Below are 16430 nucleotides of genomic sequence, written 5' to 3'. Positions count from 1 at the left end.
CCTGCCCAGAGTGCCTAGATCATCCGTCTCCTGCGGTCAGGTCCCCACGGTTCCGACGGCCGGCTCGTGTATGTTGGCAAAAAGTTGTTGCCGCATCTCTTTGTCTATTCCTTCGTGGTTCTGGTGTCGTTTCACACCATGTCTCTCATATCTAACGGCCATGGGCCACTATCTCATCTCTGTTTCCTCTCACCTCCCTCGCTTCGCCTTCTTCTTCTACATCCTTCACACTTTCTTTGGTCTATCTATGCCTTTATAGTGCTCTAATTCAAAGGTCAAGCCGTCACTATTACGGACGACCAAGTCACTCACTTGCACTACAATTTGTAATTCGGTTTCCTCGTAGTCGAGGTAGCATACCACCATGAAGGTGAACTCCTCCATACTGTTGAGCCTTCTTGGCTTGGCCTCACAGGCCCAGGCTGATCCGACCTGGCCCTCGGACATTGACGAGTTGGAAGAGATCATGTACCAGTCATTCAACTTCGGATCAAGGCACTTTGCCGACAACGTCTTCCCCTGCGCCAAGGAGGCAACGGGCACCGGCCGCCAGACTGCTGCAGAATGGCTGCGAACCGCTTTTCACGATATGGCACCGGCCAACGCGGGGGCAGGAGTTGGCGGGTTGGACGCATCAATACAATATGAGCTGTCGAGCACCGGCGAGAATACCGGTCCTGCTTTCTCGACAACTCTGACCTTTATGGGACATTACCTGACCCGCAAAAGCAGCATGTCGGACCTCATCGCTCTAGGAGTCTACACTTCCGTCCTGTCGTGCGGCGGTCCCTCAGTTGCAATCCGATCCGGCCGCATCGACGCAACCGTGAAAGGAGCCGCCGGCGTACCGCAGCCCAACGAAGTCATCCAAGTTTTCAACTCAAAATTCAATCGCATGGGATTCACGCCACAGGAGATGATTCAAGTCACAGCCTGCGGCCATACAATTGGCGGCGTCCACACGGCCGAGAATCCAACTATCGTTCCAGACGGCACAAATGCGAACGGCTCCGCACCCATGGATAGCTCAAACGGTGTCTTTGACAACAGAATTGTGACCGAATACCTAGACGGCACCACACGGAACCCACTCGTCATCAAGATGGGCACGGCTCGAGCCAGTAATTCCGATTTCACCGTCTTCAGCTCCGACAAGAACGCCACCGTGAAGGCCATGACCGACCTCGCAGTCTTCAAGTCTACCTGTAAGACCGTCTTTGAGAAGATGATCAACACCGTGCCATCTGGTGTTACTCTTGGCGATGCTATCGCACCCTACACCGTCAAACCGTCCCAGCTTCAGCTCTCGCTCACTTCGCCCACCGTCATGACTCTTACAGGATACATTCGCGTCCGAACTACCGCTATCACAGGCATCTCGAGTCTGACGATCAATTATAAGAACCGAAGTGGTGGGTCTACCTGCGGGACTAGCTCCTGTGTCTTTACGATTACCATTTCGGGTATCTCAAAGGGCTTGGAAGACAGCTTCTCCTGGTATCCCATCAGGCAGGATATTCCCGTCAGCACGGGCATCTCGTCCTTTACTGTGACGATTAACAAGAGCGACGGCTCGAGCACATTATTCAACAACAATGGCAACGGGTACCCCATACAGGATGGCATCTTTCTCCAGACGTCCCAGAGCTGCCTGACGCAGAACTCCGGCGATGTTACACTGGTCGCCGCAGTCCGCAACGACCGCACGTCTCTTCCGGTCAAGGCAGAAATCTCTTACAAGACGGCGCGGACAAGCAGCGTGGTGCCGCTGCTGGGTAAGATGACCGTCGATATGGTCAAGGGCGACTGTGTAGGCAGCTACACCTTTTACAGTGTCACAACGAACATTCCCGGTGGCGTTAGTTTCGAGTCGACTTTTGACTTCATTAGCGGAGAGGGCGCGTCCGCCATGATTGACCCCTTCAAGAAGGCTGACCCTATCGGTGGGACATGTTCGAGCTGGACGGGAGGGTCTCCGACATGCGGCAGCGTCACAGTGTCGTCTTCCACGTCCAGCGCGGCCCCGACTGCTACGATTTCCCACCGACAGACTATGGGTGGCTACAAGCTCGTCTCCTGCTGGACCGAGGCTTCGGGTGGCCGAGCTCTCACCGGTGCCGCGTTCGCTTACGACGGCATGACCCTCGACAGCTGCATGGCAAACTGCACGGGATTCGACTACTGGGGCACCGAGTACGGACGCGAATGCTACTGCGGCAACTCTCTGGCTACGTCCAGTAGTTCTGCGCCCTTGGCCGACTGCAACATGCCATGCTCTGGTGATTCTACGCAATACTGCGGAGCCGGGAATCGTATTGAGTTGTACTCGACCACCGCCACCCGAACCAGCAGCTCCACGGCCGCTCCCACAGCTACTCTCGCACACATCAGCACCATCGGCAAGTATTCTCTCGTCGGCTGCCAGACGGAGGCCGATGGCGGTCGCGCCCTTACTGCTGCTCAGACTGCTGCGGACGACATGACTCTCGACAAGTGTGCTACTTTCTGCTCCGACTACACATTCTTTGGCACCGAGTATGGACGCGAGTGTGAGTGTTGAGTGCGTCTTGGGGCATGAATGAGAACTAACGCGAAGTAGGCTATTGCGGTAACAGTTTGGCAGCAACCAGCAAGACTGCGTCCCTGAGCGAGTGTAACATGAGGTGTGCCGGCAATTCGTACCAATACTGTGGTGACGGCAACCGTTTGGAGCTGTACCAAGCCGGCAGTGCCTCGTCTACTTTGGCGTCGACGGTGGCTACTACGACCTCGAGCAGCACCTCGTCATCAAGCTCTATCAGTGTCTTGGTGGCGAGCGGGTCAACGTCTTCTACTCTGACGTCTGCTTCTGCTACTGCCAGCAATTCTTCGATCTCGTCGCAGGTGTCTACTTCAAGTTCGAGCAGTATTGCATCTTCCACCAGCTCTACGTCTTCTAGCAGCGTGGCATCCTCACCAAGTGCCACGTCCTCCTCAAGCACCTCATTGAGCATCGCATCGTCGTCCAGCAGCGCCGTAACCTCAGCGATAATCTCGCCCTCTGCCTCCAGCACCATCTCCACCTCAACAACTGCCTCCCCTACGCTGGCTCACAAGCCTACCATCTCGCCCTACACCCTGGTAGGCTGCTGGACAGAAGGCAACGGCGTCCGCGCTCTGAGCCAGAAGAACTACGCCTCCGGCGACAACATGACGCTCGAGTACTGCGCCTCGTACTGCTCAGACTATAAGTACTTCGGCACGGAATACAGCAGCGAATGCTACTGCGGCAACTCCCTCGCCTCCACCAGCGCTGCCGCGCCCCTGGCGGACTGCAGCATGACCTGCTCCGGCAACAAGTACGAGTACTGCGGCGGCGGCAACCGCCTGACGCTCTACCAGTCCGACAAACAGGTGACGGGGCCCAGCCAACCCGCCACGGCCGGGGTCTACGCTTTCCTCGGCTGCCGCACCGAGCCCGCGCAGGGCGGACGCGCTCTGGATGCCAAGGCTACGGCCAGCAGCGACAAGATGACCAACGAGGCGTGCGCGGCGTTCTGCGATGGGTATAGCTACTTTGGCACGGAGTACGGCGGCGAGTGCTATTGCGGTAATGCCCTGCCGACGACGTCGCTTGATGCCCCGTTGAGCGATTGCAGTATGTTGTGTACTGGCTCTAGCACAGAGTACTGCGGTAACGGCAACCGTTTGTCAGTATATAAGAAGTGAGAGTGGTGTAGTGATGCGGGTGGGTTTGGGCATTAGACCCGGCGCATGTAGTTATGCTGATACATTCGGCATCGACGAGATTGGAGATATGATACCTTTTTGGTCAAGAATTTCGGCCATTTATATAAAATTACAATGCATGTTACTGTATTTGCTTTTAGGTCGAATGAACCATGTGTAGATACCTAGACTAGGGATGAACCAATTCTCCTTCTCGGCTGGCGAGAAATGTGACATCCACATGTTGTCAGTGTGCAATCCGCTCAACTCTTGCGGATCATCATTGCCAAGGAACATAGCCAAGTATTAAACTCATAGTAGATTGAAGGCCTGGGTCAACTCTTTAATCATTTCATCTACTTGAAATAGTATCCTATCCTTACGCGTCATCGTCGGTGGGAAAATTCTAAAGTTTGCTTACAGTCGGTAATGTCATGCATGACATCTTCACCGCTATTGGTCCTTCAAAAGTTGACCTTGGTCAGTCCTCTTAAGGGGGAAAGCGTTCAGTACCTCAATTATAGATCCCGTTCAGGTTATCCAGGACGTTCGCCTTTCTGCTGCCTCCGTCGCCCACGTCCTCGTCTTGTCCTCACCTACCGAAGAGCTGCCTTCTTTCTTCCTTCTGTCGTCGCTATCAAGACAGGCACTTATCGCCAAGACGATGAAGACAGGCTAGCTGTCTTCAGGGAGGGTTCAGGGCTCACGTCAAGTAGACTGGGGATACAATATTGTATAAGAAAGAGATGACATCTAACAACACATATTCACTGACAAATCGGAAGCAGTGATCTGGTTTTGTCTGACTACAATGCTCCAGCCAACTATCAAGAGAGAAGAAAGACAGAGATTCGCTCATTTCGGCAAAGACAAAAAAGTTTAGGTACGTTTTGGGGACAGCATGCTCATTCTACACAGAAGCAACTTCAATGTGGCTAAACTACTCTTGTTCCACGACGATATCTTGGAGTGCTGATAGGACCAAGATTTGAAGATACGTAGTAGCCGCAGCCTTCCATAAAGCAAGAAGAACCGTAGTTCAGGAAAACCTCGCAGCGCAGCTCCCTCCCAGACGGGACTCGCTCTTGTGTTTCTTTTCTCTTCTGTGAAGATTCCATATACGATGACTCGTCTCGGGAAAACTTGTTGCGAGGGTGGGCCTGGTGGCCGCGAACCCTGCCAGGCAGGAGCAATGTTGAGAGCATGGGTAGAAGCGAGCTCTCTATCATACAGTTCATCTTGTATCGGATTTCAGATATGACTCGCTGGTTATTGTATCCCCTCGTGACTTAGATCTTGCCGTTACATGCTGTTCTCTTTCAGAGGGACGACTAGTTGGATGACTTGACGTAGATATAAATGCCCCGGGAACTTCACTCGCAATTTGAACCCATCAATCTAGTCTGTGTACCTAATACATTATGTTTCAGCTAACTTGAACGAACGTCACCCAGGCTAATAAGAGAGAGTTATACAACTCTCAAGATGGCCGACGGGTATTATCATGGTCAGCTGAGCCAGGCAAACGAATTCGCAACGTTTGGTATCTTGGAGACATCTTGACCTCGATATCCACAACACCGACATCACCTTGAGATTGAAGCTAGTATGCCGCAAATTAGTTGTTTCTGGCCGATGATCTAGATGCTCACATCAGACCTTCAATCTGTATCAAAGCATGATCGTTTGTGATTTTCATCGCGAGCTGTTATGTCATCCAGACTGACCATGTCTGAACGAAGTTGAACGTCCAGAACACAGACAGGCGATCGTCTCGCGAGAGGAGAAGCCTCATTGCAGTTGAATTAACTTGAATGCCGTGCGTCAGTTGAGACGAAGGACACAGCAGCAATAATCTGACAGCCAACGCATCAGAAACCTTCAACATATTAATTTTGACGCTGTTGCCTGGTCTCTCGTCCACAAGCGAACACGCGATTCATCTACCACCGAACAACTTTTAAATGAATATAATGAACGCTTCTAGAAACAATGAAGACTGACAAGACTACCTCGACTGGACAGAATTGTTTGGTTGTACAGGAAAGACGGCAGAAGGGGCCAGGGGAGAGCTGACTTCAACTCCAGGAGATCAAATCTATTAGATGGCCGCTCTATTAAACAGATAACAGACCATGCTGTTTCTGCTATACGCACAAGAACAAATGTGGCAGCGCAAGAAATTCTGCGATGGTCTTAAAGATGTAAACGGCGAATCATTGTCGTCGACGATCTACCATTCTCGTAACTCTAGCCTAATATAACCGACCAACGTTGCAAATGCGTTTATGACTCATCAATAAAAGACGACGAGAATCAGACAATGAAGACCTGGCAGAATCAATGTAGTCTAGCGAGCAACACGCAAAGGCCGTTGAAGCGAGCATCGGGATAACATCCCGCCCTGCACATACACCTTAACGTACATCGTCAGGAGAGTCCACGGCTTCGTCCATCACTTTGAGCAACCCCTCGGAAGATCTAGATTCCAAGAACCACGTCCACACAGTTGAGAGGAGTATAAAGGATGGTCAAAAAGAATCGGGTTCTCGTCGCTGCAAGTCATAAGGGCGTTGAGCAACAGGAATATTGCATTATCGCGACATTGTAGGCGCTAAAAAGATTAGCCGACTAGCCGTATCGTTTTTGGGGCCAAGCGTCTGTCGAAAACACTATCTTCATCGGCCAAAAGAACATTCAGCCAGCGGCATCTGATGCAAGCGTCATCGCAAGGCATCTCGTGAATCACGTACCGTACGCCTGGTCGCATTTACGATTCAGTTTGGAGGTGATTGCGATGCGCACAAGAACGTCTACGACAGCCGGCATTTACTTGTAACACAATAACTCTCACGTCACATCACAGCATGAAGCATCTCATCCTCGTCGGGGCGTGCTACGTCGACACAGTCCTCAGGCAAGGCTCTCATCCCGCCCACTGATCAAGACTGGGGCTTTTCTACTCACACCCCTTCTTCTCAAGCGTACCTCACTTCCCCGAAGAGGACCTGAAGCTACGAGCTACGAGCATCCGCGTACGCAGGGGCGGCAACTGCCCTAACACAATGGAAGTCATCCAGCAACTTCTCCGCGCAGAGCACCTACCGCATTCACAAACCGAGCCCCTGACGATGCACCTCGTCTCGCCCCTGCCGGAACGTCAATCCCAGGCGACGGCGCAGATCATGGCCTCGTTCCCGCCAGCGCCAGATACCACCGTCGTCGCCGCCGCCACCGCCGCGGAGATCACATTTGATCACTGCCTATTCCGCAAAGGCCACCAGGCGCCGGCGAGCGGTTACATCTTCCGCAGCGAGGCAACCGGCAGCCGGACAATCGTAAACCACAATGACCTGCCCGACATGACGACGGACGAGTTCCTCAACGTCGTCGAGGCGTTCCGCGGCAAAGGCGGCCGGACGTGGTGGCACTTTGAGGGACGGGTTCCGGAGACGACACTCAGCTGCATTCTGGCTCTTAGGCGGGCCCTGGGCGACGACGTGGTGACGGTCAGCGTCGAAGTCGAAAGGCCGGGCAGGGCGGGGTTGAGAGAGCTCGCTGCTGAGGCTGACGTGGTTTTCTACTCCAAGAGCTGGGCCGAGGTGCGTCACGTTCGTTCTTGGATATCGGCGTACGCCAGTCACAGCAGTGTGCGGTGCATACTGACAGGACTGGCATAGGCCTGCGGGTATACGTCCGCTGATGATTGTCTAAGGGAAGAGTCGCTGTCGTTACCGCGGACGTGAGTTCGGTCAAGAGGTGTCTACCGGTACGCAACGCGTTTCTTGCTGACTGCAGAATAGGTCGTTGGCTATGGTTACGTGGGGTGCTGAGGGAGCATGGTGCATATCACCCAAGGACCGGCAGCTGGTCAAAAGCCCTGTCGAGACGCCGGTGAAGCAGGTCGTCGAGTAAGCTTCGCCATACCACTACTCAATACTCAACCCTCTTCTTGGCGCGCGATACTAATAAGTTCGGGGGGGAACAGCTCGGTAGGGGCGGGGGACACCTTCGTTGCGGGCATGCTGTACGGACTGATCTGCCAGGCCGACGCTTGGGACGTAACGCACAAGTTGGACTTCGCGGTTGCACTCGCCACACTCAAAGTCCAGCGAGAGGGGTTTGGTGGACTGGGAGACGATATTCGTAAGAATACGCAAAGGTCGCGCTGACGGTGGGCCATCCGTCAGGCGTTGAAACTGTCGCCGTGGGCTCTCCGGGTCGTGGCCCCGTGTCCCCCCGGTGCCGTAGATGGATGCTTCGGCGGGTGGGGCGACTGTCCGCCAATCGTCAGGTAAGCCAGGCCAAGAGGCCGTATTTTGCCCGCCAGCGGACCGATGGAGCACCCGTCGGTGGTCGCGCCTGTTCCGAAGCTGTGCAAGAGTGAAATGTTATAAGACCCTCTATGGCTCTGTGGGGATCAAGAGGCGGTGTACACCTATCCCGGGGTCCCATACGTTAGCACAATAAATTAATAAAGTAGTTAGGTTATATACCCTATCTACCTATATAAAGTACCGATTCTATTTTTTTTACCCATTTTTTATAACTAAACTTAAAAATAATATTTTAAAAATAAAAACTAATATCCCTATTTAATATTAATATTCCGTACTTTTTTCTATTTACTAAACTACTATAAATTTTATAATTATAACTTTAACTATAACCTTAACTACGGGCCTAATTATACTATTTTTATTTATTTCTATTTTATTAATTATACTTATTTTTATTTTATTAATTATATTATTTTTATTTATTTCTATTTTATTAATTATACTATTTTTATTACTTATTACGCTACTTATTATATTTTGTAAACTAACTATAAATAATATTATTCTACCCTTTATACTTATTAAACTATATATAAAAAAGCTTACAAAAAACTAAAAAATTAAAATCCGTACTTTTTATAAATACTTTAATTAAATATATAAGTAAATTATAAAAACTATACTTTTTATATATTACTAAGTTTAATTAGCTTATATAAACTCCTTACTAATTATATTATAAAAAAATAAGTATTATAAATTACGGATTCGTATACTATAAAAAGACCACTTTTAAAAATAGCTCCTATTTAATAATTTATATAAAAAGATTTTATAAATAAACTTATTACTATTTTTACTTCTTAATTTTTTATTATATAAAGAGTTTATTTTTATAACTATTTTATATTTTATAAGCTATTATTAAGCTATTTAACTACGTAAAATTTATTAAATTAAAATTAATAAGTAATAACGAGTTACTTTTACTTAAATATATTTTTAGCTCTGCCCATAGCTTAAAAATTAAAAAAATATAATATTTTTAAATAAAACTTAAATAACTACGGACCTTATATAAAAATAATAAGTAATAGTATATATTATAAAAAACTTAGCCTCTTTTATCTTTATATAAATAAATTTATATAGTTAAATATTTTAAAAAGCTTTTATTAATAAAATTAAGGGCTTAGGTTTTATTTAAAAAAAAAATAAAAAAGAATTAATATTAAAAAGTACTTTTTTTAAATAGTACTAATAATTATTACCTTTTTTTAAAAATACTATTTTAGCCTATTTTAATACGATAATATCCTAGTTTATAAAGCTAAAAAGACCTATTTTATTTTAAAAATACTTAAAATATTAATATTATATTAATTAATATATAATCCTAACTTTAACTTAATAAAAAATATATAGTTCTAAATAAAAAATTAAGTAAAATTATACTTCGATTTATAATTCCTTATACCTAAATAATTACGAGCTACTATTTAAGCTACGTAAGAAGTAGTACTTAGGGAGTAGTTAAAATAATTAATATACTTAATACCTCGTTAACTATAGCTCGTAATTAAGTAAAATAGTAAAAATATTAAGTACTAAAATTAATAAGTAATTTATTACTAATCGAAAGTATACTTATTTAACTAGGTTGTTTTTAATTTAGGTAAAGTCTATTTTTATATATACCGTATTAATATATAGGACCCCGGGATAGGTATATATAGTTAATAAAGCTTAAGCGAGGAGGCAACCTATTATGAGAGAGGGGACTCGGTAGTATACTTATCCCGGGGTCCTATACGTTAGTACGGTATATATAGAGATAGACTTTACCTAAATTAAAAATAACCTAGTTAAGTAAGTATACTTTTAATTAATAATAAATTACTTATTAATTTTAGTACTTAATATTTTTACTATTTTACTTAATTACGAGCTATAGTTAACGAAGTATTAAATATACTAGTTATTTTAACTACTCTTTAAATATTACTTCTTACGTAGCCTAGATAGTAACTCGTAATTATTTAAATATAAAAAATTATAAATCGAAGTACGATTTTATTTAATTCTTTATTTAAAACTATATATTTTTTATTAAGTTAAAGTTAAAATTATATACTAATTAGTATAGTACTAATACTTTAAGTATTTTTAAAATAAAATAGGTCTTTTTAGTTTTATAAACTAAAGTATTATTATACTAAAATAGGCTAAAATAGTACTCTTAAAAAAAGGTAATAATTATTAGTACTATTTAAAAAAAATACTTTTTAATATTAATTCTTTTCTATTCCTTTTCTTAAATAAAACCTAGGCCCTTAATTTTATTAATAAAAGCCCCCTAAAATATCTAACTATATAATTTTATTTATATAAAAATAAAAGAGGTTAAGTTTTTTATAATATATACTATTACTTATTATTTCTATATAAAGTCCGTAATTACTTAAGTTTATTTAAAAATATTATATTTTTTTAATTTTTAAGCTATAAATAGAGCTAAAAGTATATTTAAATAAAAATAACTCGTTATTATTTATTAACCTTAGTTTAATAAATTTTATATAGTTAAATAGCTTAGTAATAGTTTATAAAACGTAAAATAGTTATAAAAATAAACTCCTTATATAATAAAAAATTAGGAAGTAAAAATAGTAATAAGTTTATTTATAAAATCTTTTTATATAAATCGTTAAATAAGAGCTATTTTTAAAAGCGGTCTTTTTATAATATACGAATCCGTAATTTATAATACTTATTTTTTTATAATATAATTAGTAAAAAGTTTATATAAACTAATTAAACTTAGTAATATATAAAAAGTATAGCTTTTATAATTTACTTATATATCTAATTAAAATATTTATAAAAAGCGCAAATCTCGATTTTTTAATTTTTTATAAGCTCTTTTATATATAATTTAATAAATATAAAAAATAAAATAATATTACTTATAGCTAGCTTATAAAATATAATAAATGATATAATAAATAATAAAAATAATATAATTAATAAAATAGAAATAAGTAAAAATAATATAATTAATAAAATAAAAATAAGTATAATTAATAAAATAAAAGTAAATAAAAATAGTATAATTAAGCTTATAATTAAGGCCGTAATTAAGGCCGTAATTATAAAATTTATAGTAGTTTAGTAAGTAAAAAAAAGTATAGAATATTAGTATTAAATAGGGATATTAGCTTTTATTTTTAAAATACTATTTTTAAATTTAATTATAAAAAACGGGTAAAAAAAATAAAATTAGTACCTCGTATAAGTAAATAGGGTATATAACCTAACTACTTTATTAATTTACTACGCTAACGTATAGGACCCCGGGATAGGTATATACTAATAGTTAGATATCCGCAAAGGCCAGGACGCGTTAGCAGCGCTCGTTGTTATTAGTGGAGGGGTGACAGGCCGGGCCAATATGCATTCATGCGCCGCCGATGCTTTGATGCAGCTTGAAGATGGTGCACCTCACACGGGGCCTGCGACGGCGAACAAGGCTGCATGTGGCCTGCTGCAGCTGATAGTGGCATGCCGCATGGCCCCCAGACCTAATCGGAGACTACTGCGCAAGCAAAAACGGGGAGAAGTAATTTGGGCCGTTGCTACAATACCTCTGTGTGTACGTCCTCACATGCCGGCCAGCGAAGTTTGTCGCGAGAATTTCGTCCCCTTCATATGGATCTACTGCAGCGAGACCGTGTGGGTGACTGAATATACATACAGATGGGCCAAGTGACCTTGTAGGGGAAGAGGGCTGGGGATAGCGAATTGTCACATTTCTCGTAATTCGGTTGCGGAGCCAGAGCCTGGAAATGAGGCAGAGAAGAAGAAAAAAACTCTTCCCACGACGTTGGACCTCTCACGAGAGAGAATGAATAGGCGATGGTTGATACAGCGAGTGGGGACCACGGCCTGTTTGTCGATCTGCGGCGATTCAAGAGCCTGGTTTGTTGTGCTCTTCCTGAAGTTCCTCGAAAGTAGTCAGTGGAGCCGGGTCTATTTCCTCGTGTTCCCATACCACGGGTCTCGAGAAGAGATGGGAAAATCGAAGTATCCGTAGTAGAGTGTGGCCGGGTTCGTACGGATGCACAACGCATATGGCCCCGAGTCTCCGTTATTTGATCCTAACATTGTGGTGCCGAATGGTGCCGTACGGGAGTCAACATCGACGGCGGGGCTGCAAATCTTTGCGGTCGTCACGGTCAACAAATCATGACGTTCCCTTTCTTGCAGGCCCGACGACTCAAGTGCGTCGGGCGGGGTCGGTCCATCCCATCATCATCATCAAGCTCGGCCTGCGCCTATCTTATCTTCGCTCCTTAGCTACGGCGAAAATGTTCTCGAGCACCCAAAGGTGACGGACTGCTGCAACTTTTGCTTCGTTCTGGGAATGTTGGCGTTGATACGTGGATCGGGGTGCCGAGTAAAACTTCGAGTACCTCGGGAGATGCAGAGAAACGCTGACGAGGGTGGATTACAGTCAGGCGTTGTAGTAAAGTTACTCGCGAGCGAGTCCGCATTTCTTAGACCAGTGGCCCCTGACGGGAGGAAGCGGATTTGTCTGGATGTTCGTTCGTTTGACAGCTTTGGGATGAAGTTGAGCGGGCGGTGGGCGGTGCCTGGTGGCAAAACCTTGGATCGTCCAGAATGATGTAGCGATTTCCGCCCACAGACCAACGGTAGCAGGGGCTTTTGCCGACTTTGAGACCACGGTACCAGAGACTGGGAGCAGGGACAGGCGTTCTGGCACAGTCAGGCTTCTGCAGCTTCAGAAATAAGCCCGCTGAGCCCGACGGAGCTGAGCAGTCGAAAGCTCCTGTGACCGCATCTGTAAGACCGGGCAGACAGTCTGCGGGTCGCCTTTCTCAGGGGTTGGTTGTGCTGTGTAGGGGGGAAACATCGCACCACTGTTCCCATTCTCAAGGGTAGAGTAAAGCAAGCACTGCATGGCAGATTGTCTGACCGAGGGGCCGAAGGGGGCGTCCCTGTAATCGACGTCGGATATGTGTTCAAGGACGGGCTTACTTACAGAATGGTAGGTAATACCAAGGAGACCAACAGGGACATGCGGATACCTAGCGGAAGAAGGAAAGTAAAGATACTGTATCCATATAGTCGGATGGAACGCAAAAATGAGACTGGCACACTGGATCATCAGTCAGCCATCCTGGCCGCGACTGCTTGCGAATGCTGTGCGACAAGGGCTAGATGACTGGGTAGTGAGTACATACTAATTATGATAGCTTCCAAAAGCTTCGTCGATCGAAGGACGCCCGCTTGTGCTCGGTGGTTGTAGCAATGGCAGCGAGCGGAGGAGCACGGCGGCGCGGGTTGTGTCGCAAAGCTAGTGGCAGCAAATATGAGCGTTGGTCACAGCTAGTGAGTTGTATCCGTGACAGCCTCATGTCGACCATTCTTGCATGTCTCGTGGGACGAAAAGAAACCCGGGCTGGCAAGCGGGGATGAGCGAAGATGTGGGGGCGAAGGACGGTTAGTAAATAATGGGACTGTCCGTCTATGGCGTCTTCAATCTCTGTTGGCGTGCCTGGCACTGGGGAGAAGGGGTGTGAAGTGTGGAATATCGGTAAGTTGAGCTTGAACCGGGGTAGGGGGGTGGCACCAAGCCAGTCGAAGGGGAAAGGAATCGTCAGGGTAGCATTGGACAGCGGTAGTCATGGCGGTGATGGCTGGCTCAATCAGCGGCGGCGGCAACCGGTAAGGGTGAGACTGATCTTGTTAGCGTATGGAAGGGGTGGTGAAGACTGAAAAGGGCAGAAAACCAAAATCTTTCACTGCCTCATCCTCATCGACGTTACGTGCCCACACCCCTCCTTTTCATCCAAGCCATCTCTCCTCCTTAGCCCGCATTTAACTTGCTGAGATCGGCGAGGTCTCTACCTACGTGCGGATAGGCACGCACGTAGGAATCCAAAAGCACACTATCCGTAGTTTGCTGTTATGTCGAGTAGCGGGTACGTATCGCTTCTGCTTCGAAACCCTATGTTTGCTGGTCAAATCCAGGTACTGGGCACCTCTCCACAGGTGGTGCCACCTCTACAAATAGATGCAGCCAATGCTTCAACTTTTCAAGCATATCTCATCGTGACTTTCTGCGCCCGGCTCACAGGAACCGCCTCTCGTGCTATGACGAGTCATGATCTGCATCGCAAAGTTATTGAGCAGCCATATCTTCTGTCCGGTTGCTTTGATCCAGATCATATGATCCGGTCCTCACTTGCCTAGAATGACTGTCAGCGTCCAGCTTTGAGGCCAGGTGCTCATGGCTTTGCTCTCGCAAGTCTCGTGAGCTTGGCTTACTTTCGATGTATCGATATACGGAGTACCCAATGCCCATAGCCTCGCTCGCGTAGCATTACCGGTACGGTATGCCGACCGTCCGCATACTTCCTCTGTCCAAGTATCAGAATGCTGAAGCTCCGGTCAGTCATTATGGGACTGAACGACGAGTCTTTTGCAAGAGAACAGAGGATATACCGGAGAGAGTCCGGCAGCCAGATCGTCCCCGGTCCCAGCCGCTCCACCGTGAAGAACGCCTTGATTGCCATTACCTGGTCAGACAGCCGCTAAAATCGCGAAGGGTGCTGGGCCCATGGCACTGGTTAAAGAGTGGCACCGGCCGGATACTTTTGCCCATCTCCAAGCCAGGCCCGCCGGGCTACGCTAGGCGACTGACGCTGTCCTCTGTCTGACAAGGGACTCATCATCTCCGAGCCAATCCCTGGCATCTTTCAGCACGTTGGAATCTCTGGGGCCGGGACTAGGGCCGGGATCCTACTCGCTGGATGACAAGCCATGGCCATATCATGGCCCATGTCTAGAATTGTGTGTGCGTGTATGTGCTGGTTCCCGCATTCGGTCGGACTAAATCGTCATGGGCAGCTGCAATTGCCGCCGCGTGGTGTGGTAAAGGTAAACAGCACCTTTGTACGTATTCCGTACCCGGATTCTTGCTGAGTCGTTCAAGTGAGAGGTCTTGAGTCTCTGTATATTCTATAGGCTGATGAGACGTACTGCACTTCCGCCAGGTAGCCGAGAGGTATATACAGTTATTCATACTCTCGCGAACCGAATCACCTGGGGCAGTGTGAATGCCTATCTGGAATTCTGAACCCGAAAAATGCTCAATGAAGTAGATGGCCGTGGATGGCGCCGTCTCGCCCCGTTGTATCGTCCCGATGGTCGGTGCTTTCTGTCAAGTTCCCCCATCCATGCAAGACGCCCAATCAGTCTTCAGGGGGTTCTCTTGGTGGCCCGCGCGTGAACAGGCGATCATCTAGTGGGACTGATCTTACCAGGGCTGGTTCAAGGGTTAGCGGATTCTTGGTCGACAACCTCGAAGTGACCTTGGGAAGCCTGTTATCCCTGCCCTGTTTCATTTTCATCTTTGGCAGACCATAAGATGGACTGCACGCTAGTATGTATACAGCCAGACCCGCCATAGTCGACCCCTGAGATCCCTGACTTCTCGAGCCTGGCTAGCTGGCATGACAGCTTTGCGCATTAAAGTGTTTTTGTCGGTAGGCCCCGGTTTCACCGAGGCCCTGACTGCTCTGCCCTGCCGTCTGGTTCTGTTCATCAAAGAATGCTAAATAGGACACAGTTAGCACACCACCCCTTGAGCACAAACGGCCGAGCGTCACCCGGGCTTTATTTAGCTCGAGGATGATTTTGTCCCCATAGAACCTTGGAAGTCCGAAAGGTCTCGTTGCTAGCAATAAACACGTCAGTGATTTGCGGCTGTTATTAGTTTGTTGCGGACCCCATACTTGGTGGTAACCTGGAGCTTAACGCCCCGTTTTGTGCAACATGCGGGTCGTAGTCACCTGGCAGGAATTGCTTTGCGCCGTCTTCACTGATTTCTTCCAACCCAACGCTGTCTTCGTATTTGAGGTGAAAGCCTGGTGACTCATGGAAGAAGAGGAGGCACCCCTCATGGTGTCGTCCGCCATGCCAGAGATACCCCTGGCCCTGTATCCGTACAATACGTTTTATCTTGGGTTGATAAGACTTAGAGGATCGAAGCAGTGTGTATTGAAATAGCTTAGGTCGGCAGTGAAGTTGGGGCATCAGACGTGAGCGTTCAAGATCGATCAGATACCAGCGGAGTTGACCATGCGTGCGTGCTTTCTTGTCTGGTTCACATCCGGATCAAATAGGTACCTAGGTAGACGGCCCAGCACCGGGTCTTCGTATGTAGTGTACATACGGATAATGCATTGGGCGGGGGTCAAGGCTCGTCAATCGTGCGCGATTAAGGAAAATTGCATGCTGATCATCTCGCGGAAGCAAGTTTGGCTTTTGTCTATCCAGCCACGCCCCTAAGTGACCTGGTGCACGAAACCAAATATGGTCGAACAGACTTCCGCCGACTGACAAGGAGTAGGATCG

The 16430-nt window shown here is 46.5% G+C and overlaps 4 protein-coding genes across 4 annotated transcripts; 2 read left to right on the top strand and 2 right to left on the bottom strand.

The window, feature by feature from the left end:
- Positions 1-364: 364 nt before the first annotated feature.
- On the top strand, positions 365-3708 carry CTAM01_04301 (WSC domain-containing protein; the record flags this gene model as incomplete). Its single annotated transcript, XM_060520331.1, has 2 exons — positions 365-2549; positions 2600-3708. 2 exons carry the CDS (start codon positions 365-367, stop codon positions 3706-3708), a joined length of 3294 nt encoding a protein of 1097 aa, XP_060384976.1.
- A 703-nt stretch (positions 3709-4411) lies between these two features.
- CTAM01_04300 (uncharacterized protein) lies at positions 4412-4946 on the bottom strand (the record flags this gene model as incomplete). The annotated part of the gene is made up of 2 exons (XM_060520330.1): positions 4412-4591; positions 4695-4946. 2 exons carry the CDS (start codon positions 4944-4946, stop codon positions 4412-4414), a joined length of 432 nt encoding a protein of 143 aa, XP_060384975.1.
- Positions 4947-6773: 1827 nt separating this feature from the next.
- On the top strand, positions 6774-7880 carry CTAM01_04299 (D-sorbose; the record flags this gene model as incomplete). The annotated part of the gene is made up of 4 exons (XM_060520329.1): positions 6774-7310; positions 7389-7450; positions 7512-7619; positions 7697-7880. The coding sequence occupies 4 exons, from the start codon at positions 6774-6776 to the stop codon at positions 7878-7880; spliced, it is 891 nt and encodes a 296-aa protein (XP_060384974.1).
- Positions 7881-13255: 5375 nt separating this feature from the next.
- CTAM01_04298 (uncharacterized protein) lies at positions 13256-13426 on the bottom strand (the record flags this gene model as incomplete). The annotated part of the gene is made up of 1 exon (XM_060520328.1): positions 13256-13426. One exon carries the CDS (start codon positions 13424-13426, stop codon positions 13256-13258), a length of 171 nt encoding a protein of 56 aa, XP_060384973.1.
- Positions 13427-16430: the final 3004 nt, after the last annotated feature.

Source organism: Colletotrichum tamarilloi (genome assembly GCF_030869305.1).
Source record: "Colletotrichum tamarilloi strain Tom-12 chromosome Unknown Scaffold_10.1, whole genome shotgun sequence".
Taxonomy (NCBI): Eukaryota; Fungi; Ascomycota; class Sordariomycetes; order Glomerellales; family Glomerellaceae; genus Colletotrichum; species Colletotrichum tamarilloi.
This window is presented reverse-complemented; position numbering and strand designations above follow the sequence as displayed.